We start from the raw sequence: 21,711 nt of genomic DNA on the forward strand, positions 1-21,711 counted from the left end.
GAATTATAAAAGGTAAGTTTTAAAGAGTCTAGCTGTCCCTTCACATTTTTCTTTAGGATTATTATTATTCTTTTAATATCTATTTTTAGCTCCTTCAGTAGGTCTCAAACAGAAAAGCTCACAACCAACAATCCTGCATGAATTGGTAGCAGACCTGGCTTTATAACATTGCACAGGATCTAATAAACCTTGCAAGCCTCAGCATATCATTTCCCTTGCCCAACACACATATGCAGTAATATCCCATTTAGGCTCACCTGTTGAGCAATTAATCTTCCCAGAGACCAAAGAAATGTACATTTTGCAATAGGTTAAGCTATTTGGACACCAGTTGGTCATCCCTACAGCAACAGATGAAAAGGAGTCGGCTAGAAGTAATGACTTCTGCTTTTGCCAGCCTGCTGTGTGAAATTACAAACCTTTGCCTACTGTTCCATCATGGGTTTCCCTCGTCTGACATCACTCTTTACATTATCAGTCATGGCAAGAACTGCTGTCTGTTTTGTGTCTATACCTACTACTCGGAGGCTCATTAAATTATATTTACAGATTTAATAAGTAGCAACAGCATGACAAACTTTTTAATTTTATTTTTTTTGATTCTACTTCTCTGCATGAGAGAAATAGTATGAAGTGCATACGTGCTACGGTGGCAGGTGTGTATATATGGTGTAATGTAGCAAATGAGACATTGCTAAATTCAAAGGTGGTGAGGGAAATCCATGAATCAAAATTGCTTAGGGTCTTAGTCTCAGAAAGCTCTACTGTGTTGTGAGGCAGGACACCTCTACCTTCTCAGAAAACTGAGTATACACCGGGTAGAGACTGGTACGGGAACAAGTTGATCAGCCCAGGTCGGTGTTGACCTTTAAATACAGGCAGACAACAGTGTTTCAGTCCTAGCTTTTATCAGATTCTCTTAAGACACTTTTTTTCCCATATGTTGTTTTCTAAAATCTCCATTGCACATTCATGTATCACTGTGGGATGTCCTTCAAGTCAGCATTTTAAACAGACTCACTTTTAGCTTCAGGAGCTCTGGTATGGATGAATGTTTCTCAGGGGTATTATTTTGCATTAAATAGTTCTTTTTCAGATGAATTTGCTTCAAGAGCAGTGTGATGTTTTCTGTGGGAATACGAAAACAAAAGTTACTCAAAACAAAAACATCAGACTTGCAGAAACTTTGCAGATGGGAATACTGCCACTTTTACTCCAAGGCCTGCCGAGCATTGCTATTTTCCATCAAATTTGTATGGCTCAGGACCTCTGAAATCACTACCCAAGACATGGATTGTAACTTGCTGATCCAGTCTTGGTAGGTACTCAGCTCCTAAAGAAATCCATCCCCACACTACAAACAGGACTTCTGGCAGTGAGCTTCAGAGCCCACTTGGTATCTCTCTTCTGTCAGCAGATAAACCTCTCAGGTCTTACAATAAGCACATACCATGAATATCTACTTGAAATATCATGTTAACTCTCAAAATAACTGCTGTCATCTTAAGGGTACATAAAGCTGTGAAGGGAATATAGGTTTGTATTTGTAAGGATTTGTTATCTGAGTGTCAGCAACCTGTCATCACGTAGAGAATGGTACACGTGCCTTTTGGATATCATTGGATGGAAAACTTATACCCACAACGTGACATAACTCAGACAAGGAGGATTCTGGCTTCCTGAGGTCTCACAGCTGCAGTTAATTGCCAGCAGATGAAAACAAGTAGCACCATTCCTTTCCACCATTAGACAAAACACTTTGAAAAGACAGGCACAAACATACTGCAGCTGAGGTCCCACAACATTAATGAAATCATGATTACCTGTCAATTTGCTGTCTTCAGCTTCAGTGGCATTTATTAAACACATCAGGTAAGGGTTATAGCTGTTATTCACTGTCACTTGTAAGATGGTTTTTTCAAATTCTAAAAACAGAAATCTGAAAAATAAGACAGGAGTTTAAATCAGCTTCTCCTTCAGAAGCAAGGTGTATTCGTGAGCGACCCGTCAGCTGTGCAGATGCTGTTCCTTGGCAGCTGTAAATAAGAATTCCAGATGAAGCCATGCATCTCCCATGACATTTCCTAAGTGGGTACCCACCCAATTTTATTTCATCAATTATTTTTGCCATTATCTCCCAAATCTGTCATCCACTCTCAAACCATACGTAAAAGAAAACACACTTGAAAGGTTCACTGTGGATGCAATTTATAGTTGAAAAGGCATGCTTAGGGAAGATGAAAAGAAAAACTAAAGAGTCATACCACAAAGAAGAGGTTTCCAAAGAGTTTACCACTGGTGGCAAGTCTTCTACAGGATTCTGCTTCTGCTGTGAACTGAGACATAGCAATCCAGAAATTTTTTGAAAGTCTACTTTCAGCTGTATGTTCAGTTCAAACAGAAAATTCCTGGCCTTTGGTTTAACCCATGTTACATCTAGTGTCCTAAATTATAGTGAAATTATGGTGATTTCAGACAAAAGTTGATCCACTGGAAGAAACTTAATTACTTCTCACGCTGGAAGTAACAGGTCATTGCTTGCCATAAAAGAAATTACGATACCCCCAAACCAAACTCACCGTGTGATCAAGTTGGTTGGTGACAGCATTTGGTCACCTTGAGTCCAAGGCAGGGTCTTGTTGTACAGGGTTTCTGCCAGGACAACGAAGTGATGAGCAACAACGTCAATCACACGATCCAAACTAGTTTTGTCGGAGAAAGAAGCTGAGCTGGAACTTGTGCTGAATTCATTTAGCAGATCAGAGATGTTCAGCCCCCTGAGAACATAGTCAACAGCTTCTATGATGTCTAGAGCTGACACATTGTTGGAAAGGTTGTTTGCCACTGCTTCCAATAACTTTGCAAAGGCAGCCACTTCAGCTAGATCCATTTTGGTGTTCAGCAAACTGTCAACTGCATGCCAGGCGCTTGAGAAATGACTCCATTTGGTGAGGTTGTAGGAACCTTGGACTCTCTGCAGGATGTCGTTCATGTGAAGCTCATCCCGTACCATACTGAAGAGCTTGGACAGGTTATTCCAGCCTGCTAAGCTGTCAGAGGAATGTAGTAGTGTTTCGTTCAGCATAAAAGGAAGGAGCATCTTCAAAAGCTGAGATGGGAGCATGCCACCCACTTCTTTGATTGGGATGGGGCACGAGGCATTGCTCTGCAGCAGTCCCTCCATGACAGCACTCAGAGTTGTCATCTTCTCCTGCACCCAAGAGTTTTCCAGCTCAGAGACGAGCTTAAATTTGGAAAGGAGGTGCAGAGCAAACTGCAGAGACTGGATGGTGCAGGACAGCTCCCTGGAGAAGCGTTCGCTGCTGTTCTTGTAGACGCTAGCAAACTCTGGAGACAGTTTCAGGTTCGATATGGCAAGCTGGAACAGTTTGCTAAAGCTTTCCTTGTGCAGAGTTCCTCTCTCCACGTCCATGAAAGCAAAGAGTGCTTTGCAGGGGCTCCTGGCTAAGGACTCGCTTAGGGTGGCATTTTCAAAAAGCATCTGAACTGCTATGTGGAGCACATCCTGAGCAGAGCAGTTCAGGATTGCCCTGGATTTGATGTCGCTATTCTCAAGGAAAGGGCTCAAGGCTAAGTACATGAGATCTGCCACTTTGGCCTTCAGCGAAGCACTGTGCTGTAAGGAAGACTCGCTGAATTCCCCCTCCAGCAGCATCTGTGAGACTTGAACAACAATGCCTATTTTTTCTTCCAACGTTCTGTTTAAGTTGGGATCATGAAGGACTTTCATTCCTGCTCTCCATATTTCAAACAGTCTCTGGACATAGTTACTATAAAAATCAAAATATCGGATAACAGTTTCAAGCTCACTGATATTATAACTTTTCTGCAAATCTTTTAAAATAAGGATACTCCTTTGTACGGCTTGCAAGTATACGGAGATGTTGGCTCCCCCGGGGCTGACTTCATCATACAGCTCAAATACGGAAGACAAAATGCGTATGAGCTGCTTAAGTTCCCTACTGAAAGGAAGACTGGAGTCACTTTTCATGGCACTGAACAGATTTTGCAGCAATTCTAGAAGTGAGCGGAAGGTAAGACTGTCTGTGCTGTCCCAGTTCACGGACTGGACAATTTCAGCAATCTGCAAGAAAGTTTGAAGTTCATTTCCCAGCCTTCCATGAGGGGAACTCTGGAGTTTCTGCATTAGCTTAGACAAAGAAGAGACCAGCAGATAATGATCACTGGTATTCACCTTTGCCACGGCCGCAAGAAGCTGCTCAAGGGATGAGAGCCGCTCTGCAAAATTTTCAGAAGTTATAGGGGTCAACAAGAAGTCAGAAAATAATGATGACACTTCTTCATTTGTGCTGGGATAATTTTCTATGTCTTCAAGCGAGATTGCATGAAGTGCAATCATTTTGATAACCTCCCAAGCTTTCTCTGTATTAAAATGAGTCCTGTTTAAGATGATCTGATTCCAAATCACTGCAGCCGTGGTTAGAATATCTTGATTTTCTTTCCCTTGGGGATTAGTGTAAAACAGTCCTTTACCATCAATCTCATACAGTGGGACTACTTCTTGAAATATTCTTTCCAACTCTAGAGTGCTGTTTGTGGCAGAAGTTGAATTGAAAAGGAGTTTTAATAAACTAAATAAATCATTCAGATCTGAGGATTTCATTCCTCCGGTGGAATTATGAAAAATCTCATGCACTAATGTTTTTCCACGAGCTACCCCCAAATCCACAAGAATTAGAGCTTTTTTCATGATTTCCAAGAGTTTCACATACTCATCCACTTCTGTCAGGTTCCACTTGGTGGTCAACACCTTGCCAGTGGCATGCCAGAGCCGTGAGGCATGTCCCCACTCGGAGCTGTCGGAAGCATTTCCCCCAGCCTTTAGCAGTTCATATACACTGCTGTTCCAAGTGGGAACAGTCAGTAACAGATGGGAAAACACAGGCAGCCTATGCCAGTCTGCTGAGCGGTCGGATAAATTCAAGGAATGCAGTAGTGTTTCGTTCAGCATAAAAGGAAGGAGCATCTTCAAAAGCTGAGATGGGAGCATGCCACCCACTTCTTTGATTGGGATGGGGCACGAGGCATTGCTCTGCAGCAGTCCCTCCATGACAGCACTCAGAGCTGTCATCTTCTCCTGTACCCATGAGTTTTCCAGCTCAGAGACGAGCTTAAATTTGGAAAGGAGGTGCAGAGCAAACTGCAGAGACTGGATGGTGCAGGACAGCTCCCTGGAGAAGCGTTCGCTGCTGTTCTTGTAGACGCTAGCAAACTCTGGAGACAGTTTCAGGTTCGATATGGCAAGCTGGAACAGTTTGCTAAAGCTTTCCTTGTGCAGAGTTCCTCTCTCCACATCCATGAAAGCAAAGAGCGCTTTGCAGGGGCTCCTGGCTAAGGACTCGCTTAGGGTGGCATTTTCAAAAAGCATCTGAACTGCTATGTGGAGCACATCCTGAGCAGAGCAGTTCAGGATGGTCCTGGATTTGATGTCATTATTCTCAAGGAAAGGACTCAAAGCTAAGGACGTGAGATCCACCACTTTTTCCTTCAACGATGCATTGTGCTGTAAGGAAGACTCACTGAATTCCTCCAGTAGAAGATGTGTGAAGTTATAGACACGGTTAATTATTACTTCAGCGGAAGCTTCACTGGCATTTCTATAATGAAGGATTTTCATTCCTGCCCTCAGAAGTTCAGTCAAGCTCTCAAAGGTTTTATTGTCAAAATTAAAGAAAAGGTCTATATATTTTAATTTACTGATATTATAATTCAGCTGTAAGTCTTTTAATATGTACAAGGTCTTTTCTATGGCTTGAGTGACTATTGAGATATTGGCTACTTCAGAATCTTCCCCATCAAACTCTTTAAACACAGCTGTTATGAATTCCGACAGTGGAGCCAATTGTTCACTGAAAAGACTATTTGAATTATTATTCTGCTTTTTTAAATGGCTGCCTAATATCTCTAAAAACTGCCCGTAGGCTACAATGCCTGTATTATTCCATTTGGTTGATCTCAGTTGTTCACCAATGCGCCAATAGGTATTCAGCTCATGCCACCAGAACTCTCCCATGGAGCTCTCTACTTTCTGCATCAGTTCAAACACAGGCAACAGTAGGTACTTGTAACCTATGTTTGTGTGTGTCAGTATGAAAAATATCTTCTGGAGAGCTAGGAGTTGGTCTGGGAAGTTTCTGTAGGACACAGGTTTAAATAGATGATCAGAAAGCAAAGATGGTATTTGTTCCATTCCATCTAAATGGTCTTTTAAGTCTTCCAGAAATGACTGCATGCTAGTGGTGAGTAACATTTTGAGATCATCCTCAGTTTGTGCTGTACTAAAATAAGAATTATTTAACAAATCTGGATTCCAAATCAGTGTGGCTAATTTTAAAGCACTCTGAATTTCTTTCCACTGGGTCATTATATTGAAAATGGAAGTCCCGTTAAAAGCGCTCTGTAATTGCAGTGATGTTAAGTTATAGATTTCATCAATTATTTCCTTATTATAAGCTTCCTTTAATTTATAATCATGATGTGGATTCATTCCCAGTTCAAGAATTGCATACAATTTCTGTAATGTTTCATTCTTCAAATTTCTGAATAGATTTAAGCTTTTTAATTCACTTCTATTCATTTTTTTCTCAAAGCCTTTTAAACGATGTAGAGACTTTTGTATGGCTTCTAAATCATATGAATTAATGGACCTCTTGGAGTCTTTTCCACCAATCTCTGGCGACTTTATTTTTCTGGAGGGGAAAAAAAGGCATTTTAGTGAATACGAAATCAATGCAAGTGGAAATGTAAAGTGATTTAGAGAAAATATAGATTTGAATTATACTGTTAGTAATATCCCTTTAGCCAATGTCTTACCTCAGAACTTCTTCCAACTCCAATACCAAAGTCTTCTTGTCTTTCCAGTTAAAGTGATTACAAATATATTTGGTCACCAAACTTTTTTCCTTATCTACAACAAATAAACAGAGATGATATTCATATTAGGCTGGAAAATGAGAAGAGCTTTATGGCAAATATATCAAGGAAAACAAGCATGCATGTAATTAGGCTCCTATCATGAGGCACAAGATCCTGTTCTGACATTTGACTGCCCTTTTGGGGTGCAAATCTTCCTGGGCTTCCAAAGGAAGTCAAGATGCTACCTGCCACTGTAGAAATGATTTCCCATCTCAGGAACAGCTCAATGGCTCTGAGGTCTGGGTACAAACAGAGCTCTCCTCCTGCTTTAGGAGAGCAATCAGTAACACAGCCCAAGTTGGCTTAATATTTATTATTGGGTTTCTTTGTATAGGAAGGTTTTTTTTACTACCTGCACCTGGGCTTTGACTGATTAATGTAAACTGACAGGAAACAGAGTAGAAGAATGGCCAGCCTTGACATATACAAGCCCATTCTCAATCCCTACACCTTGATATAGCCACGTGAGTTTGATAGAGCCCACAGCTAGAGGCAGATTTTGCCCCCCCAAAAAAATCAAGGTAAAAATTCCTGCTCCCCCTTTTCCATTAAGACTGCAACTCATGTTAATTCATTGTCTACTGACAAAACCAAGTAATAAACCAAGTTTATTTTTTACTTTTCCATTCAAAACGAGGTATTTTATTCATGTTTGTAAAAAGCTAAGAAAGAATTCATTATACCGAGCCCTGAACACTGTGCAGTTGGTATAGTTACTTATTAGCCTGCAGTTCGCTTCTCCTCAGCACCACAGGTTTTCAGCAGAGATATGACTATGTGGAGGAGTCTTACCTTGCTCCAAGCAGGTCAGGGAATATGGGGGATCTGTAACCCCATTTTGAGCAGTTTTGAATCTATCATCAGTCACAAGCGATGCAGAGACATTCTGAGCTGCCAGCACAACACTAAAGGGAAAAAAAAAATAAAAAAAATAAACACACAAGGAAAATAAATTGTGGTTGCAGGTTTATGAGTAGAAATAAAGCAAGTGTTCAAATAAGACACAGATGTAGTACAGCCTATCATTCTCAAAATGCCTGACAGACATTTTAAGACATTGCCCCTACTTTTAATTATTTGCTTGATCATGCACAAAATACAAACAATAAAGGGCTTTGAAGGGAAAGCCATGGTGGTATATTAGCAGAAATGTGTATGTTGCACTCATTGGATGCACTTATTCAAAGACTTATGCAAAATCTATAGACTTAAATCCTCACAATAGGGCTTAGTAAACAGGTGACATGCCACAACTGTGATTCACTGCTGCAGGTGAATCTCCTCCTAAATGAAACCAAGAAGCAGAGCAGACAAGGCTCCAGGGAGAGCAGAGATCCCTGGGAGACACCTGTGGATGGAAGAAGCGATCACAAATAACTGTTACCATTTCTAGTTTTCCTTCTTTACTCTTTTATATTGTAATAACCAGACTTTGGGGAAGCAAGGGATGTTTTTTCAGTCTTTGGAAGAACAAGCTGATGATCAGGCGTATTGTATCCCAGGGTAAGTCATTTAAAGGGCTGCCTGTTCAATGTGTACAGCTTACAGAAAACTTCACAGTGATTCTTAGTCCTTTTTGCTTCTCCTATACAAAGAACAGCCCTTCACTGTCGGTATAGGGTCACCGTGAAATGCACAGTCTCTTGGCTGCCTGAAGTTCTGTGGGTGATGCACACAGCACCTGGCTGAGCTGATTTCAGTGGCATGAATATAAACATGGTGATTTGTGGGAACAGAGCGCAAATGAGGACAGAGCATCAGGGAACTCTTTTCTTCTCATTTAACGTAATGCTTCCGTGCAGGTTTTGTGGACTTGGTGGTCACCATTTCCATTCTGCAGAGGTGCTTGTTAGCACCTGTCTCAGAGGGGGAAGAAGCTGCCATTGTAAAATGGCACGTATTTAGTTGAGCAAAAGTTTTTTTCTTCCGTATCTTCATTTTTCTGCCGTAGAAAATTTCCTGCATAGTATTTCTTTAGGAGGTCAGAACTGCATGAGTAAAAGACATGGCCAGGCTGGCTAAGACGTGCTTTTGTAAGCATCATTAAAGTCCTATTTGTGCAATCTATTTGCAGTAACTTTTTGCTCATGCATTTACACTGCCCCATGCCAGGCATAAAAGCACTGCAGTTCTGGTGAAATTCTCTGCGCCTCTTTGTTGTGTCTATGATAACTTTGCCCAGCTCTGCAGTCATGGAGCAAAGCAGAGCAGCACAGTAAATATTAATTCTTCCTGGGCACTCAAACAGTGCTGATTCTCAAGCTTGAATCTGCAAGCCAGTAAATGCAAACAAATGCAGTAATGCTGTGACTGAAAAAGCAGCATGGGCAAAATATCGCTGAATGAAATTAAAATTCTCACCACACTGCTACCGACTCCTTTAAGGATAAGGGCATTACGACTTACAAATAGTTCGCACAATGCAGCACAGCAAATTACCTGGATACTAAACGTACAGGATTTTAAATGCCTTGGCAACATGCCAGCGATGAAAAGGGAGTCCCTCTAAGCCTGGGTGTAATCAGAATGGCAAAGGTTCTACAACCTCGTTTGGCATCTTTGCCCAACTGCTCATATATCTGAGAAAAAAACAAGAAAGGCTGAAGACATTCAGTTGCTTGCTTTCCTCCATGTGCTGTAGCAAGTGGACTATTCCGAATAATTTCTAGCAGTTTTGATCAAACAGCCAGTAGATGATTTGGAAGATGCTCCCGCTCTCTTGGGTAACTCAAGTCTTGTAGAGAAAAGTGAGAGTTTAGCTCAACTAAGGACCAGGAAAGGGATAAACCCATTTGAGAAGAGTTGTTATTGTCCTAGCTATGGACAACATCGAACAATTAATTGTGGTTAATTAATGCAGTTATGCCATTTTTCATATTTTTTCATGTATTTTTTTTTCTGATTTTTCATATAGCCATTGAGCAAGAACATTACTGCTACATTCTTAAAATCAAACACATTCAAAGCCCCATATGTGAAGAACCAGGCTCCCTCTCTCCTCTGCTTCCTTGGGACTCATTTTGAAGGATAAACCAGCTGTAAATCAGGGAACCATTTTCTTTAAAGTGGATTTCTGGCTCCCCTACAAATACCTGAGGTGTTCAAAAACACTTGAATTTGTCTCTACAGTTTTTGGGAAGGAAGTGGCTAGCTGCTGTTTCAGCAGAACAGCAAGGAGGGCTTTTCTTCAACCAAAGGCAGGGGGTGTTGCTCAGCACCCTTTCTATCTGACATGGGCATGCCTTTAAGAAGCCTGGAACACAACTATTAGTTCATATCAAGCTCCCAATTAAAAAAGGAACAAGAGTGATTGAAAATCAAGGCATTGCTCACTGTCTGTAGAGACATTCAGAGATGCATTATTGGTGCCGTACCATCTCCCAAATAAAGCACGCTTTTAAGCTAACACCCCTCAAGATGAAAAGTGACGTGTCTTTACTGTTCAGCACAAACCCACCAGCTTTCAGTGCCCTTCCTGGCATTTTCTTTTTACCTGCTTGCATTCTGAAGAAAATCAAGTATGTCTTGCAGTTGCATGCTGCCCTGAAACAGATCTGGGGCCAACAAAAGGAAATGCCACAGGGAGGTGTCGTTCTGCACCTGGGAGATGAGTGTTAGAAACGAGACCATTTCCTTGACAAATGCTGCCTGGTACCGTGGGTTGTGCTGCACCTTAAGAAATAACAATGCAAGAAATTATTTAAGCAGAAGAAGCCTTGTTGCCGGTGGGTCTTTTTATGTTTTTCAGGCTGCACTGCACTTGTACACAACTCTACAAACAATACATTCAGAGACTCTAGTGAGAGGCAGTAACGGAGAGAGTGACTGTGCTTTACCTTCACACCCCAGACTGCTCAATAAATTTTCTGTTTAGACAAGCCTTAAGATTCAGAATCTCCCCAATAGTCCAATGACTAGGAATACAAGAAAAATGAATACGAATCCTCACCCTGGTGAAAAAAAGGGGGGGGGGGGGAGGAAGAGGAGGGGGCATTACCTTTAAAGGATCCATTTGCTTTAATTATACAGCTTTCCCAAAGACAGGTACTGCTTCAGTCATGAGTTGTTGGATTAGATGCAGGAATTATTGGATGAAGTTATATGGCTGATGTAATACAGGGTGAAATTTATGGCCTCCCCTAGCTTTAAATATTCTTATTTATGCCCCATTCTCACATTGTTCTATCTACTTGTAACTGCAGGAAGGCAAATAAAGAGGAGAAACAAAACCTAGGCATAGTGAGGAACTCTTAATGGCCACTAGCTGGTAGCTGGCTCTTCTTGCCTTTCCCCAAAAGCTGTGTGCTCAGCTCTAAGGTGTTTGTGCAAAAATTAGCTCAGTCTCATCATGCACTTCAGTATAGAGGGGAGCTACTCTGAGCCAGGTGGGGCCACATTCTACCTCCAAAACACCACGCTGAAGTGTGTGAACTAACGCAGCTGCTACCTGCAGACATCAGAAGTCCCAGGCACTCACCTGAGCCAGCTGACTTCTGAACTCTTGGGTAAACGACTGTAAAAGCGATGAGTCAGTAAAGCAGAAAGTCCTGTGGATGTTGGCTGCCATCTTCTCTTCAGTGAGACCAGGATGTGCTGTGTACCGTGACAAGACCTCGCACAGAATGACTTTGAGATTTGCTCCAGTTGAAAACTGTGTCTTGTTCTAGAAGATGTAATGTTAAAGGTAGCTTTAAAGCAATACTCTGTTTGTGACGGTTTTAAATCGAATGAGACTTTAATAGGTTAATAGTAACATCTGCAAAGCACTGTCCTTATAAGTACTTACACACATACAGAATTTTAACAGGTGAACAGTGTCACTGAAATCCCTAAATCTCCTCATGTGGATAAACAAAAATGTGTGTTTGTAGCCCTTAATATAAAACATAAGCATACTACAAATATTTTTTCGTCTACCATTAATAGCAGAGAGCATCCCCAGCACACTGATGCCCATTAAATGGTACCAAGCTTCAGTTACAAAGGTTTTCTTCCTGTATCTATTCAATTACCTACATAATAAATACACAGTGCCTCTGATGTCACTACCTAAGTATTGTGGGCAAATAATGAATTAATTGGCAAAGCCAGCTTTAATTGCACATGAAAGAAAATGCACTCTAAACACCTTTAATAACACAAGTGTTGAGCAAAATGCCTCATGGTATTGTGTGCCAATATTTGGTCATGCACAGTATTATGTCCCAGGTACATGGTTTATCCGTTTTTTGCTTAGAGAATAATACATTTACAACAGAGCTTAAAAGCTCACCCCCAACAACTGTCTTCCTTTTCCCAGAATAAAGCAAATTCACATGATAGGGGAGATCCTAAAGCAATAAAAGCCATATGTTGGTACTTGGAGCTTCTAATTCGTTAAATATAACTACACAAGTGATCAGACACAGCTATTGCGCAAATACAGACTTACCTTCCCAAAACTGAGGATTTTGTTGAACATGTTGATGCTGGAAGTCAAGTTGGATGGTGATGAAATATTCCAAAGGGTGTTTTCTCCATGATACACCAAATCCCTGAATGCTGCAATAACAGTTTGAAACACTGTATTTTACTTAATGTCTTTTAACCTCTTTGCTCCATCAAACCAGGACAGAGGATAGCTAACTGACTACAGCTTTGGGCATGCCATCATTACTCTGTCTCCAAAGGTACAACCAATGGCACCCTGTAATTACTTACTTAAGGTTTTCTTCTGAAGTAATTAAAGCCTGGATTACACTACTTCCTTTTGTAACTTTTTTAAAATTAAATGCATTTAACTATTTGCTTGCAGCTCAACATTAACTTCCACCTCTTTCCTCAAGTCCTGTGGCTCCCCCACACAGGAGAGACAGGGGCATCCTTACAGGGGAGCCCACATCAGCTCGATTTGATAGCCCTGTAAGGGAGAGCTCCCCAGGTGCCCTTGGCACAGTGGGGTGGCACTTGTTATTCAGCTCCAGCACGGATCTGGAGCGCTGCTGCCTGCTACACGTGGTGGCACGCTGCCAGGTCCCCAGCTGATGCACACCAAAGCCAACCTTTGCACTGAGCTGCACTCACAAAACCACACAGCTCTCTGAAACCAAAGGAGCTGTGCCAGTTTACACCAGCTGAGGCTACAACCTCTTATTTTTATTTCTTAAATACGAGGTAGAACGGAGCTCTTTCTTGACCATGCACGGCCATCAACATGAGTTGATAGTTCCCCTAACAATTCATTGATTTTTTTCCCCAGTCCCTTTTGTGTGCTGCCTTTTTCTGCCCATGCACCAAGGAGCGAGTGTGTTGGCAGGAATGCTAATTGGAACCGTGAATGGCTGGGGCAGAACAGTCATGGAATGCAAATCTGTAATCATTCATTTGATCGTGAGCTCCCTGGAGAAATGGCTATCCATCATGACGACTTGCAGATAGTACTAGCCATTACCACCGATAAATAATAACTGTAATGATTTAAAGAAAATTTAAGTCTGAAAGTTCCTTCAGGAAAGAGAAACACATCAGAGGAGAACAGCATCAGCAATAAATATCCACTATGGCACAGAAGAAGACTTGTTTGCTGGATAAATGTGAATAAGAAATGCATTTGAAAAAAAATCATAAGCTGTTTATGGACAATTTGTGGGCAGTAAAAGGGCAGTATTCCATAAATAGCCACATCTTTAATTAACATCCAAACAGTCTGCGATCTCGCATTGCTCCTGTGAAGCACAACAATTTAATCCTGTTTTCTTGGTCAACTTCCAGAAATCTTTTCTGCAGACAGTTACTTGTAATTATTCCCAAGAATTTACACTGATGTCATGGCCACAGTTACTTGCCTGTATAGAACGTATAAATCATTTTAGCAGCGCTCTAAGAACGGCGTCTCTGTTGAGAGCGCTTCAAAAGATCAGCCTTTAAAGATCAGGCCTTTGCATGGAGCAGTGAATAACCTACCCACTGAAGCATTCCTGCTGCTGGGAACCTCAGCGCTCCATGGTGATGGATGGTTGTCCTTGGCCGTGCTGGACAAGCTCCTCCGCTTCCTGAGGGAAAGAAGGAGAAAATGAAGACACCTGTAAAAACTCAGTTTGTTAGGATTAAGCTTGTTTAGCTACTGTGTGACTCAGGATGGGTCTATAGCTGGATTTTATGGCAAACGTGTTGAAATCTGGGCTGTGTAAATGCTGAGTTCCTTCTAGAGGCCTGGTATGGATGTTAAGGGAGCACACTGCAGCACCCTCAGACACTGATAGACGGAGGGGATTGCATTTGTGCATGATATGCGGGGACACCAAGGATAGGCAAGGCTTGAGTATGTATTTGGTGTAACTTTAAACAAATTGCCACTTCTCTGAAAGGAGGGCTCATCGTATCAGGTCCTGCTCTGTCCTCCCCCAACACATGCTCAATGGAAGAAGCAGTGGAGAACTTCATGGCACTGCTAATGGTGCTCTGACTGACCAGAGAGGCCTTGATGCAAGCTGCAATAACACTAAGTTATTACAGCATGTTGTGTGCCCCTACCAAGAAATCATTCAAGACACCAGAACCTTACTTTACCCTTCCCAAACATTTCACTTCAAGGGAAAAAAAAAACTAGAAGATGTTGGTGTTGAGCTCAGTGTTTGTAGCTAGCTCCCTCCTGCTCAAGGAAATCTCCAATGACCGTATTTTTCACACCTTGGCAAAAAGGGAACAGAATTAAGGATGAGAACCTTGCCTATTTTCTCTGCTGGCCACTGGTAAGACACAGTTTAAGGGCGAGTCAGAAAACAGTTTAATAACAGCTTCAGTCAGTTGCACAATGGGAGGAAAAAAGCAGTCTGTGTTAGCTGAATCCTACAAACTCTAGAATATTACACAACGATACATCCAGACAGTGCAGGGTCACAGCCCAACTATTTTCCCTTCATGACAAGTTCATCCACAGCGATTCTGCTCCTGAGGGAGGCAGAGCTGAGTCCACTCATGTTGGCTGCAGGAACTTTCTCCTCCCCAGTCAACCTTCTGGTGAGGTTTTATACTCTGCTGTATCCTGCTAGGTTTGCTGTGGCTAGTTAAAGTGTCTTTTTTTCTTGTAAAATATTATGTATTTCTAAGGCCAACAGTGACCAGACAAGGGCAGGTATACCCACATAGCTGTGTGATATTTCACAAGGCTAGTTTCTAGCATCAGTCGTGGTCAAGATGCTTATTAATGAGACATGTGACTCGAGCTGTAGTTTGGCCCTACCCTTTGATTTTCAGTTGGCAGGAAAGAACAGTTATTTCCTAAACTACTCTACAGAAACCAAAAACAGAAAGGAAGGAGCATTTGTAGCTATTAAAACCCATGGAAGACCTCCAGCTTTGGCGCTAACAGTCCCCGTTTCTTTATTTCAATGCTCCAAATTAACTGTTGTTTAATGTGCCCAGGAAAATAATGACACTGAGGAAACGAAGGGCTGTGAATCCAGGCATCCAGTCTCTCCATGGCTCTGCCCTTGTCTGCTGCGTGACCTTGAAGTTGATTAGGATTCACCTTGTGTAAATTCAGCCACCCACATGTTTAGTCATGCAGACTCTCTTTAACCTACGGAGAGATCCTGACCATTGACGTTCCCCTAGAAATTCTGCTCTCTTTGCGCTGAACAAGGACCCTTGAGGAGCCACCACACCCAGGATCCTGCCCAAGGGGCTCTCTGGTGGAAGTCTTGGGGCCCACTTGAGCTTTTCAAACTCAAGCTCTGGCCGAGAGGGATTTTGAGGTTCTGACATGGCCACTCCGGAGCAACCTCTCGCCTGAAAAGAAGGACGAGCACCTGGGGACCTCGGATGTGGGATGCACAGATTTTCAACTCCACAAACCAGGCCTCAGGGCTGCATGATCCCCAGGGGCATGCCAGAAGCCGGCAGCCAAAATGTAGAAACAACCCTGGCTGGCACATCTCAAAGCAAATGCTACTTGGCTTCCACTGGAACATCAGTGAGATTGAAATCCCCACGCTGCACATTTCAATTTCAGAAACCAGTATTCCAACGGGACATGCCCGGCCAGCTTTGCTCTGCAAATCTACATGCTTTTGTGGGCAAAAATCCTTTCATTTTTTCATCTGTTTGCCTATATGTTTGATGGTTTGCAGAGAGAACACCCATTCTGGCTGGAGCCTGGAGGCTCTACTGAAAGAGCAATCACTCCAGAACAAATGTGCCTCCGAAACTAGGGCTGTTGAGGAATTTGCCACTTCTACCCTAAGTGACCTGAGCTGATCACCACAGAAGGCAGACCAGCCCACTGGGCTTGCTCTTAGCAGCTGATGCCCTGCAAAACCCAGCCCACAATCATGCAAATAAAATTTCTTTGCTCTGATTTCTGAAATTTGGGTCATCAGAAGCACTTTCCTCAGGAAGTAAATTTCTCTTCTACAGTCAAGCCTGAAGCAATTGACACAATACTGATAGCTGTCCCTAATATGACCATTTTTAAAGCATCCCACATTGCAGCCCATATTCTCATTTCTAAGTGCTCAGCTATCTAAAACTGGATCTGTTTGTTATACCAGACACCAGAGAGCCAGCTGTTGTGGACACACTTGCACATACACACATGCACGGCTGCTCCCTCCACCTCAAAGCAAGTGCTGCTCTGCAGCTTGTGACACCCAGCTACAGCCGGATCCCCTTACAGTTTGAGAGATGAGATGTCATTAAGCCTTGGCAGCAGATCGTCTGGTGTGTACGGCGTGCCTTTGCATCTGGCGTCTGTATCGCACAGCACAGTTTGCAGGAATGGGAAGAAGCCTGCACTAGGAAGGTTTCGGGGTGCGAGATAACCTGGAGGAAGGGGGAGACAGAAAATGATGTTATTACGATGCAGATATACATTTTTTGTTATGTGTTTCTACCAGTACGTGCTACTTTCTCCGCACAAACCAGGGGCTTGATTCTCAGTTTCACTGAGGCTTTCACTCCGCCTTTGCAACACCATTTTGTAAAATGCCTCTAAAAGCCCCCCTCAATACCAACAGAACCACAAAAGGCTAGTTAATAGGAAAAAGAGTCAAGCTATCTGTTTATAAGTAGATACATGTCAGTCCCAAGGCAACCACAAGATTATTTTCTTTTAAATAAAAGAAGACGTGGCCATAGGAACCTGAAGCATCCTTTAGAGCACGTTCTCCTAGACTTGGTTGGATCGGTTCCTGTGCAAAGACCCAAGCTTCAGCTTCAAGCCAAGCTATTACAACAGGGCCGTGTCTCAGATTTTGCCACAGGAAGGGGCGACACATCCAGGACCAGACAACCTCCTTGTGCAGAGCTGCCCAGGGAAGGCAGAGGAGCAATCTATCACCACTCCTTCCATGCCTCCTGCCATCTCAGAGCAGCTCCAGTGCCATCTGCTCGGTGACCTGCGATGCTGGCAGCCAGCGCTGCGGGGTGAGATGCGTGTCCCTGTCTCCCATTTCTGCAAACACGACGAGGACCCGAGCAATTAGAGACTTCAGTGTTTCATGTGCCACTTGCCCCCCGCTGCTTACTGCCAGCCCGCAGAGTTCACCAAATGCGTCTCCTCGCGGTGACAAATGCTCTAATAAATCTCACAACTCTTTTGCTGGATCACGGCAACGTATTATTTAAAATAATCATTTGGAAAATTACCTGGCAAAGGACATGGCTATTATTTCTCCGATGGAAAGGAGCCAGCTTTACAAAGGGCCCGCAGGCAGGCTTGTGGTAATTGATTACTTTGCTGCTCAGACTCCACAGATGACCTGTGACTCTTGCCCAGGACCAGCTTTATCTCTAACCCCTCCAACACAGACACCACGCCACGTTTGTAGGACATTTATCAGTTAGAGCAGTGGTCAAAACCCAGATATTCCCGAGGGGGATGGCAGTGCTAGGTGGAGGATACGGCTGCCAGTGTCCTCGAAGGAGACTTCCCACTGCTTCATGCCAGATAGCACCAGGTACTCCCGCAGGAACAAAGGCACCCGTTTTGGGTGGCAGTGTGATTCTCCTGTCCCTCAGCAGAGAAGTGCCCCAGAAAGCTGAAGGAGATGTCCCACCAGGTAAAGCTTCACCTGTTCCCCACGTCCCCCAGGCCACCGGGAGTTATGGGGCAGGCTGAGCCAGCTCCCCGTGATCACAAAGCGCCGAGGAGAGTGCAAGAGCTCCCTTCTCCCTACAGGCAGTCCTTCTGGGTTCGAGGCCAAAGCCCCAAATACGCTCTGCTCTAAAAGTTTCAAAGGGTAATTAAGTCTGCTGCCCATGAGGGAAACTGGAGAGTAGGGCACTTTAATCTCGCAGCATCCTTCTGTGAATATCCCCTGCCCTGTCTGGGACGTTGGCCCTTTGGGAGGACCAATTACAGCTCTTGTACACCCTGGTGTTTTTCTCGTCTTCCTTCTGATCTCCTGCACCCTCCTTCCCCTTGCAGGCAATCGACTCACGCCCCAGTCCAAGAATGCACACCACAGCCCTCGCTTTGTCAGCACGTCTACAAAACGCTGGTTCAAAGAGCTGGAGAGCCGTGAGGCTCGGGATGGCGAGCAGAAGAGGAGTGAAGTGAGACAGACAGGAGCTAGGAGGGCAAGGGCTATGCCCTCTACCACAATCCACAGCTACCAACCTTAACCAGGGCCAGCAAGCAAGGTCACGTCTCTCAGGAGACCTGGAGCAGCTAAAAATGTGTAATCCCTCAGTGGGACAGCGGGGTGAGGAACACACGCACGTGGCCAGCAGCCTGGGGAGCAGTGTTCTTCGCTAGAGAGGCACGAAGTTTACAGAGACAATTATACAAGAGTTCCTGCCGCATCCCAAGCAGAAGTAATTTCCTTGAGATATAAGCAGTGATGATATATTTTAAAATTAGACTCAAAGCCTCTGAGTCTGCTTTGAACTACGAGGACAATTATACAATCAGTCGCTGTATCACAAGCAAGGTGTATGGCATACGAACGCGGCAACGATATCAGCTTCTTCTTCTCCTTTCTTTTTAAACAGCAAGCTAAAAACTACAGAGGCAGAAATTCATGACCCGAAGTTTGCAAGTGCTGCTGGAAGTGCTGGTGGTAGCACGATGCCTGTGAAGATGTTGCCAGGTTTGAGAATGAAGGAAGCTTTTCAAGAAGGCACCGAAATATCTGAAATGTCTGGGCCAAAGCAGAGCCAGAGCGTGAGGCACCCTGCAGGGAGCATGGCTGGTTTGGGAGCCCGAGCCCAGACAAACACGGTGCAGCCTCAGAGCTCTTCCCTGCAACTCCCTCTCGTCCTGCAGAGGAAGGAACTCAGAAAAAAAGCTGGTGAGAAGCTGAGCCAAGAGATTAATGCATCTCCTTCTCCCACGGAAGTCTTTGGCAATGCCACTTCCAAGGAAAATAGATTTCTCTTGCCCTGTAGTCCCCACCTTCATGATCCTGAGATACGACAGATCCTCAACACGACATCAGTTTTTATCATGTTCACTACCTTTAAACACTTTAAACTGCGATTGTCCTTGGAAGATCTCACTCTGCTGCCGATAAACCAAGATGTGGAGATCGCTGCACCCACTGCTGCCCCTTCTCAGCCCTGAACAGAGGTCACCCCAACAGATTTCTTGCAATTTGTCTTGTCTGCAACCAACACCTGGGCCCAGAGCTGCATCCTATTAGCAAAGACTGACTTTTGGGCTGGCTGGCAGCGGAAGCCCAAGGGTAGATGTTTTTTTGCTATCCCATATCACTGTGGAGTGCTTTAATTTTCGGCCACTGTTGAAAGAAAGGCACCAAATCTGAAGAAAACCAGACAGGCATCCCAAAGGGCAGAAGAAGCCAAGGGCTCAGCACAGCATGGGCTGGCTGGTTCTCCCTGCTCATTAGCACTTACCCAGCCCGGCCATATCTCCAGGAGCTGAGAAGAAAAGAGGCTTTCATTCCTTTGGGAATCCTGGCATTTCCACATTTGCTTTCATTTGGAGTAAAATGAAACAAGTTGATTTCTTTTTACTTGCTGAAACGGGTGAGATCCCGATACACTTCAACACAAGCAAAACATTTTGTTTTCTCCAGGTAAAGGAGCTTCGTAGAATAATGCTGAAAAATGCCAGGGTAATAATAAATGTCATACAAGACAGATGAAAATTACTATTTCGCTACGACCTATAAGATTAATTGAAATTGACTGAAATGTCCAAACCTAAATGAACCATGTTTTAGCTTGCTGCAGTGATGATGTTGCTTTCATCATGCTGGGGTTTCATGCGTTTGCAGCGGCTGCGTGGAGCTGTTTGGTTCAAGGACTGGGGCAGCTAGCGGGGTGCTGGCACAGCAGCATCACCTCTTTTTTCCTTCCAAAACATCACCCATGCATTCCTTCTCCCTTTTCTGCCCACATGATATTTCTGCTTTTAGGACTTCCTACCTACTTCTGCCACCCATCCTGCAAAACTTGACAAAATCCGTATCCCATTGTCCTCACATCAAAGGTACGGGATTTCCATTATGAGTGGCTACTCCCTACATGAATTTAGGCACATTAACTTATTTTCCTCTTTTATTAATAATTAAAAAAAAAACATGCTGAGTTTTCCTGTTTTCTGCCCACCTGTAGTTTAGCATTCTATCACGACTGGGGCATGAAAAAATTCTCTTGGCTTGAGATTTCACACGCCGATACCGCACATACCTTAAGCAGTAAGTCTTTGTTCATTAAAAAATCCATACAAATCTCAACTCCCCAACTGTTGAATTAAAGAAAATAATGAGCTAATGACTTCATTAGGATGTATTGTGTTTAATTGAAAATGCACTCGATCACTGCTGTATCATACAAAGAGGCTTAATAACCAGCTCTCTGCAGCAAAGAAAAAAATGTCCAAAAAGTGGTGTGATAGAGAAATAATATCATGATCCATAACGAAAAGGGTAATTGAACATTTCTTGCAGCACAGGACAAAGAAACACAATGAGACCATGAGGCAGCAGGCAAAAAGGAGAGAAAGCCCCTTTTGAAGGCCTATCAAAATATTGTGATACGTGCTGAACAGCAGCCATTCATTCTACAACAAATTAGACAAGCCCCCAAAAACAGATTGTCAGTAGCTGCTGACGCAGGAATACTTGGACTCAACCTCTTCAGCTTCTGGGTGAAGAAACCTTAAACCTTTGAAGATTTTTCTAGTGGAAGAATCACTCTGCTCCTTGTTCCTCCACGCCCTCAATCACCCTGAGCAGCAGCAGAGGGTCTAACCCAGAGCAGCGATCCTGACTGTTTATCAGCTGTGATTTATATTTATCTAGGCACTCACACAGCACACAAGGAGAATATTTACTGCTGTGGTGACCTCCTCCCAGCTTTCCAGGCAAAATGTCTAACGAAGCTGGCCACGTCCAACCTTCTCACTTCCCTTCTCATCTTTCCCATAGTCGCGCAGCATTGCTTTAAACTTTATTCCTTCACCTTGTTACACACCCAGAGTCAAAAAGACAAAGAGCACGCCCCTTTCATGCCACGCTGACTGATGTTGTTCCTCTTCAACCACACACAACTGCACCTTTCCAGCTTTGTTCACGTCTATTTCTGACCAACTCACATTGCCTATCGCTTGTGGAAAGCTTTGTGACGATGCCAGGAGCTTTGATAGCTCTCCAAAAGCGAAATGTGACCACCAAATCTATGGGATAACATTAATTTTGAAGCATTTGTTGGTTTTGTTTTTTAACACGTCTGAAGAATGACCCAGATAACCAAGTGGCCTATCCCTTCATCTATGGAAAGAGACTATTTAATTGCTGCATTGCTCAT

General features: G+C 43.4%; 1 protein-coding gene across 3 annotated transcripts in view; it reads right to left on the bottom strand.

Annotated features, from left to right (window-relative positions):
* ABCA12 (ATP binding cassette subfamily A member 12) overlaps positions 1-21,711 on the bottom strand; it is a 107,948-nt gene that overhangs the window by 48,621 nt on the left and 37,616 nt on the right. For 2 of the 3 annotated variants that reach the window (XM_084523315.1, XM_084523316.1), the window contains 10 exons: positions 16,611-16,758; positions 13,900-13,988; positions 12,389-12,498; positions 11,435-11,620; positions 10,451-10,629; positions 7,750-7,862; positions 6,856-6,949; positions 2,580-6,731; positions 1,824-1,939; positions 1,022-1,128 (listed from right to left, as the gene is read on the bottom strand). In XM_084523315.1, the coding sequence (XP_084379441.1) occupies positions 1,022-1,128; positions 1,824-1,939; positions 2,580-6,731; positions 6,856-6,949; positions 7,750-7,862; positions 10,451-10,629; positions 11,435-11,620; positions 12,389-12,498; positions 13,900-13,988; positions 16,611-16,758 (5,294 nt within the window). Of the gene's footprint in view, positions 1-1,021; positions 1,129-1,823; positions 1,940-2,579; positions 6,732-6,855; positions 6,950-7,749; positions 7,863-10,450; positions 10,630-11,434; positions 11,621-12,388; positions 12,499-12,657; positions 12,781-13,899; positions 13,989-16,610; positions 16,759-21,711 lie in introns of those variants that run through there. The other variant, XM_084523317.1, reaches the window with a different exon arrangement.

Source organism: Aythya ferina (genome assembly GCF_964211825.1).
Source record: "Aythya ferina genome assembly, chromosome: 6".
In the NCBI taxonomy this organism is placed as follows: Eukaryota; Metazoa; Chordata; class Aves; order Anseriformes; family Anatidae; genus Aythya; species Aythya ferina.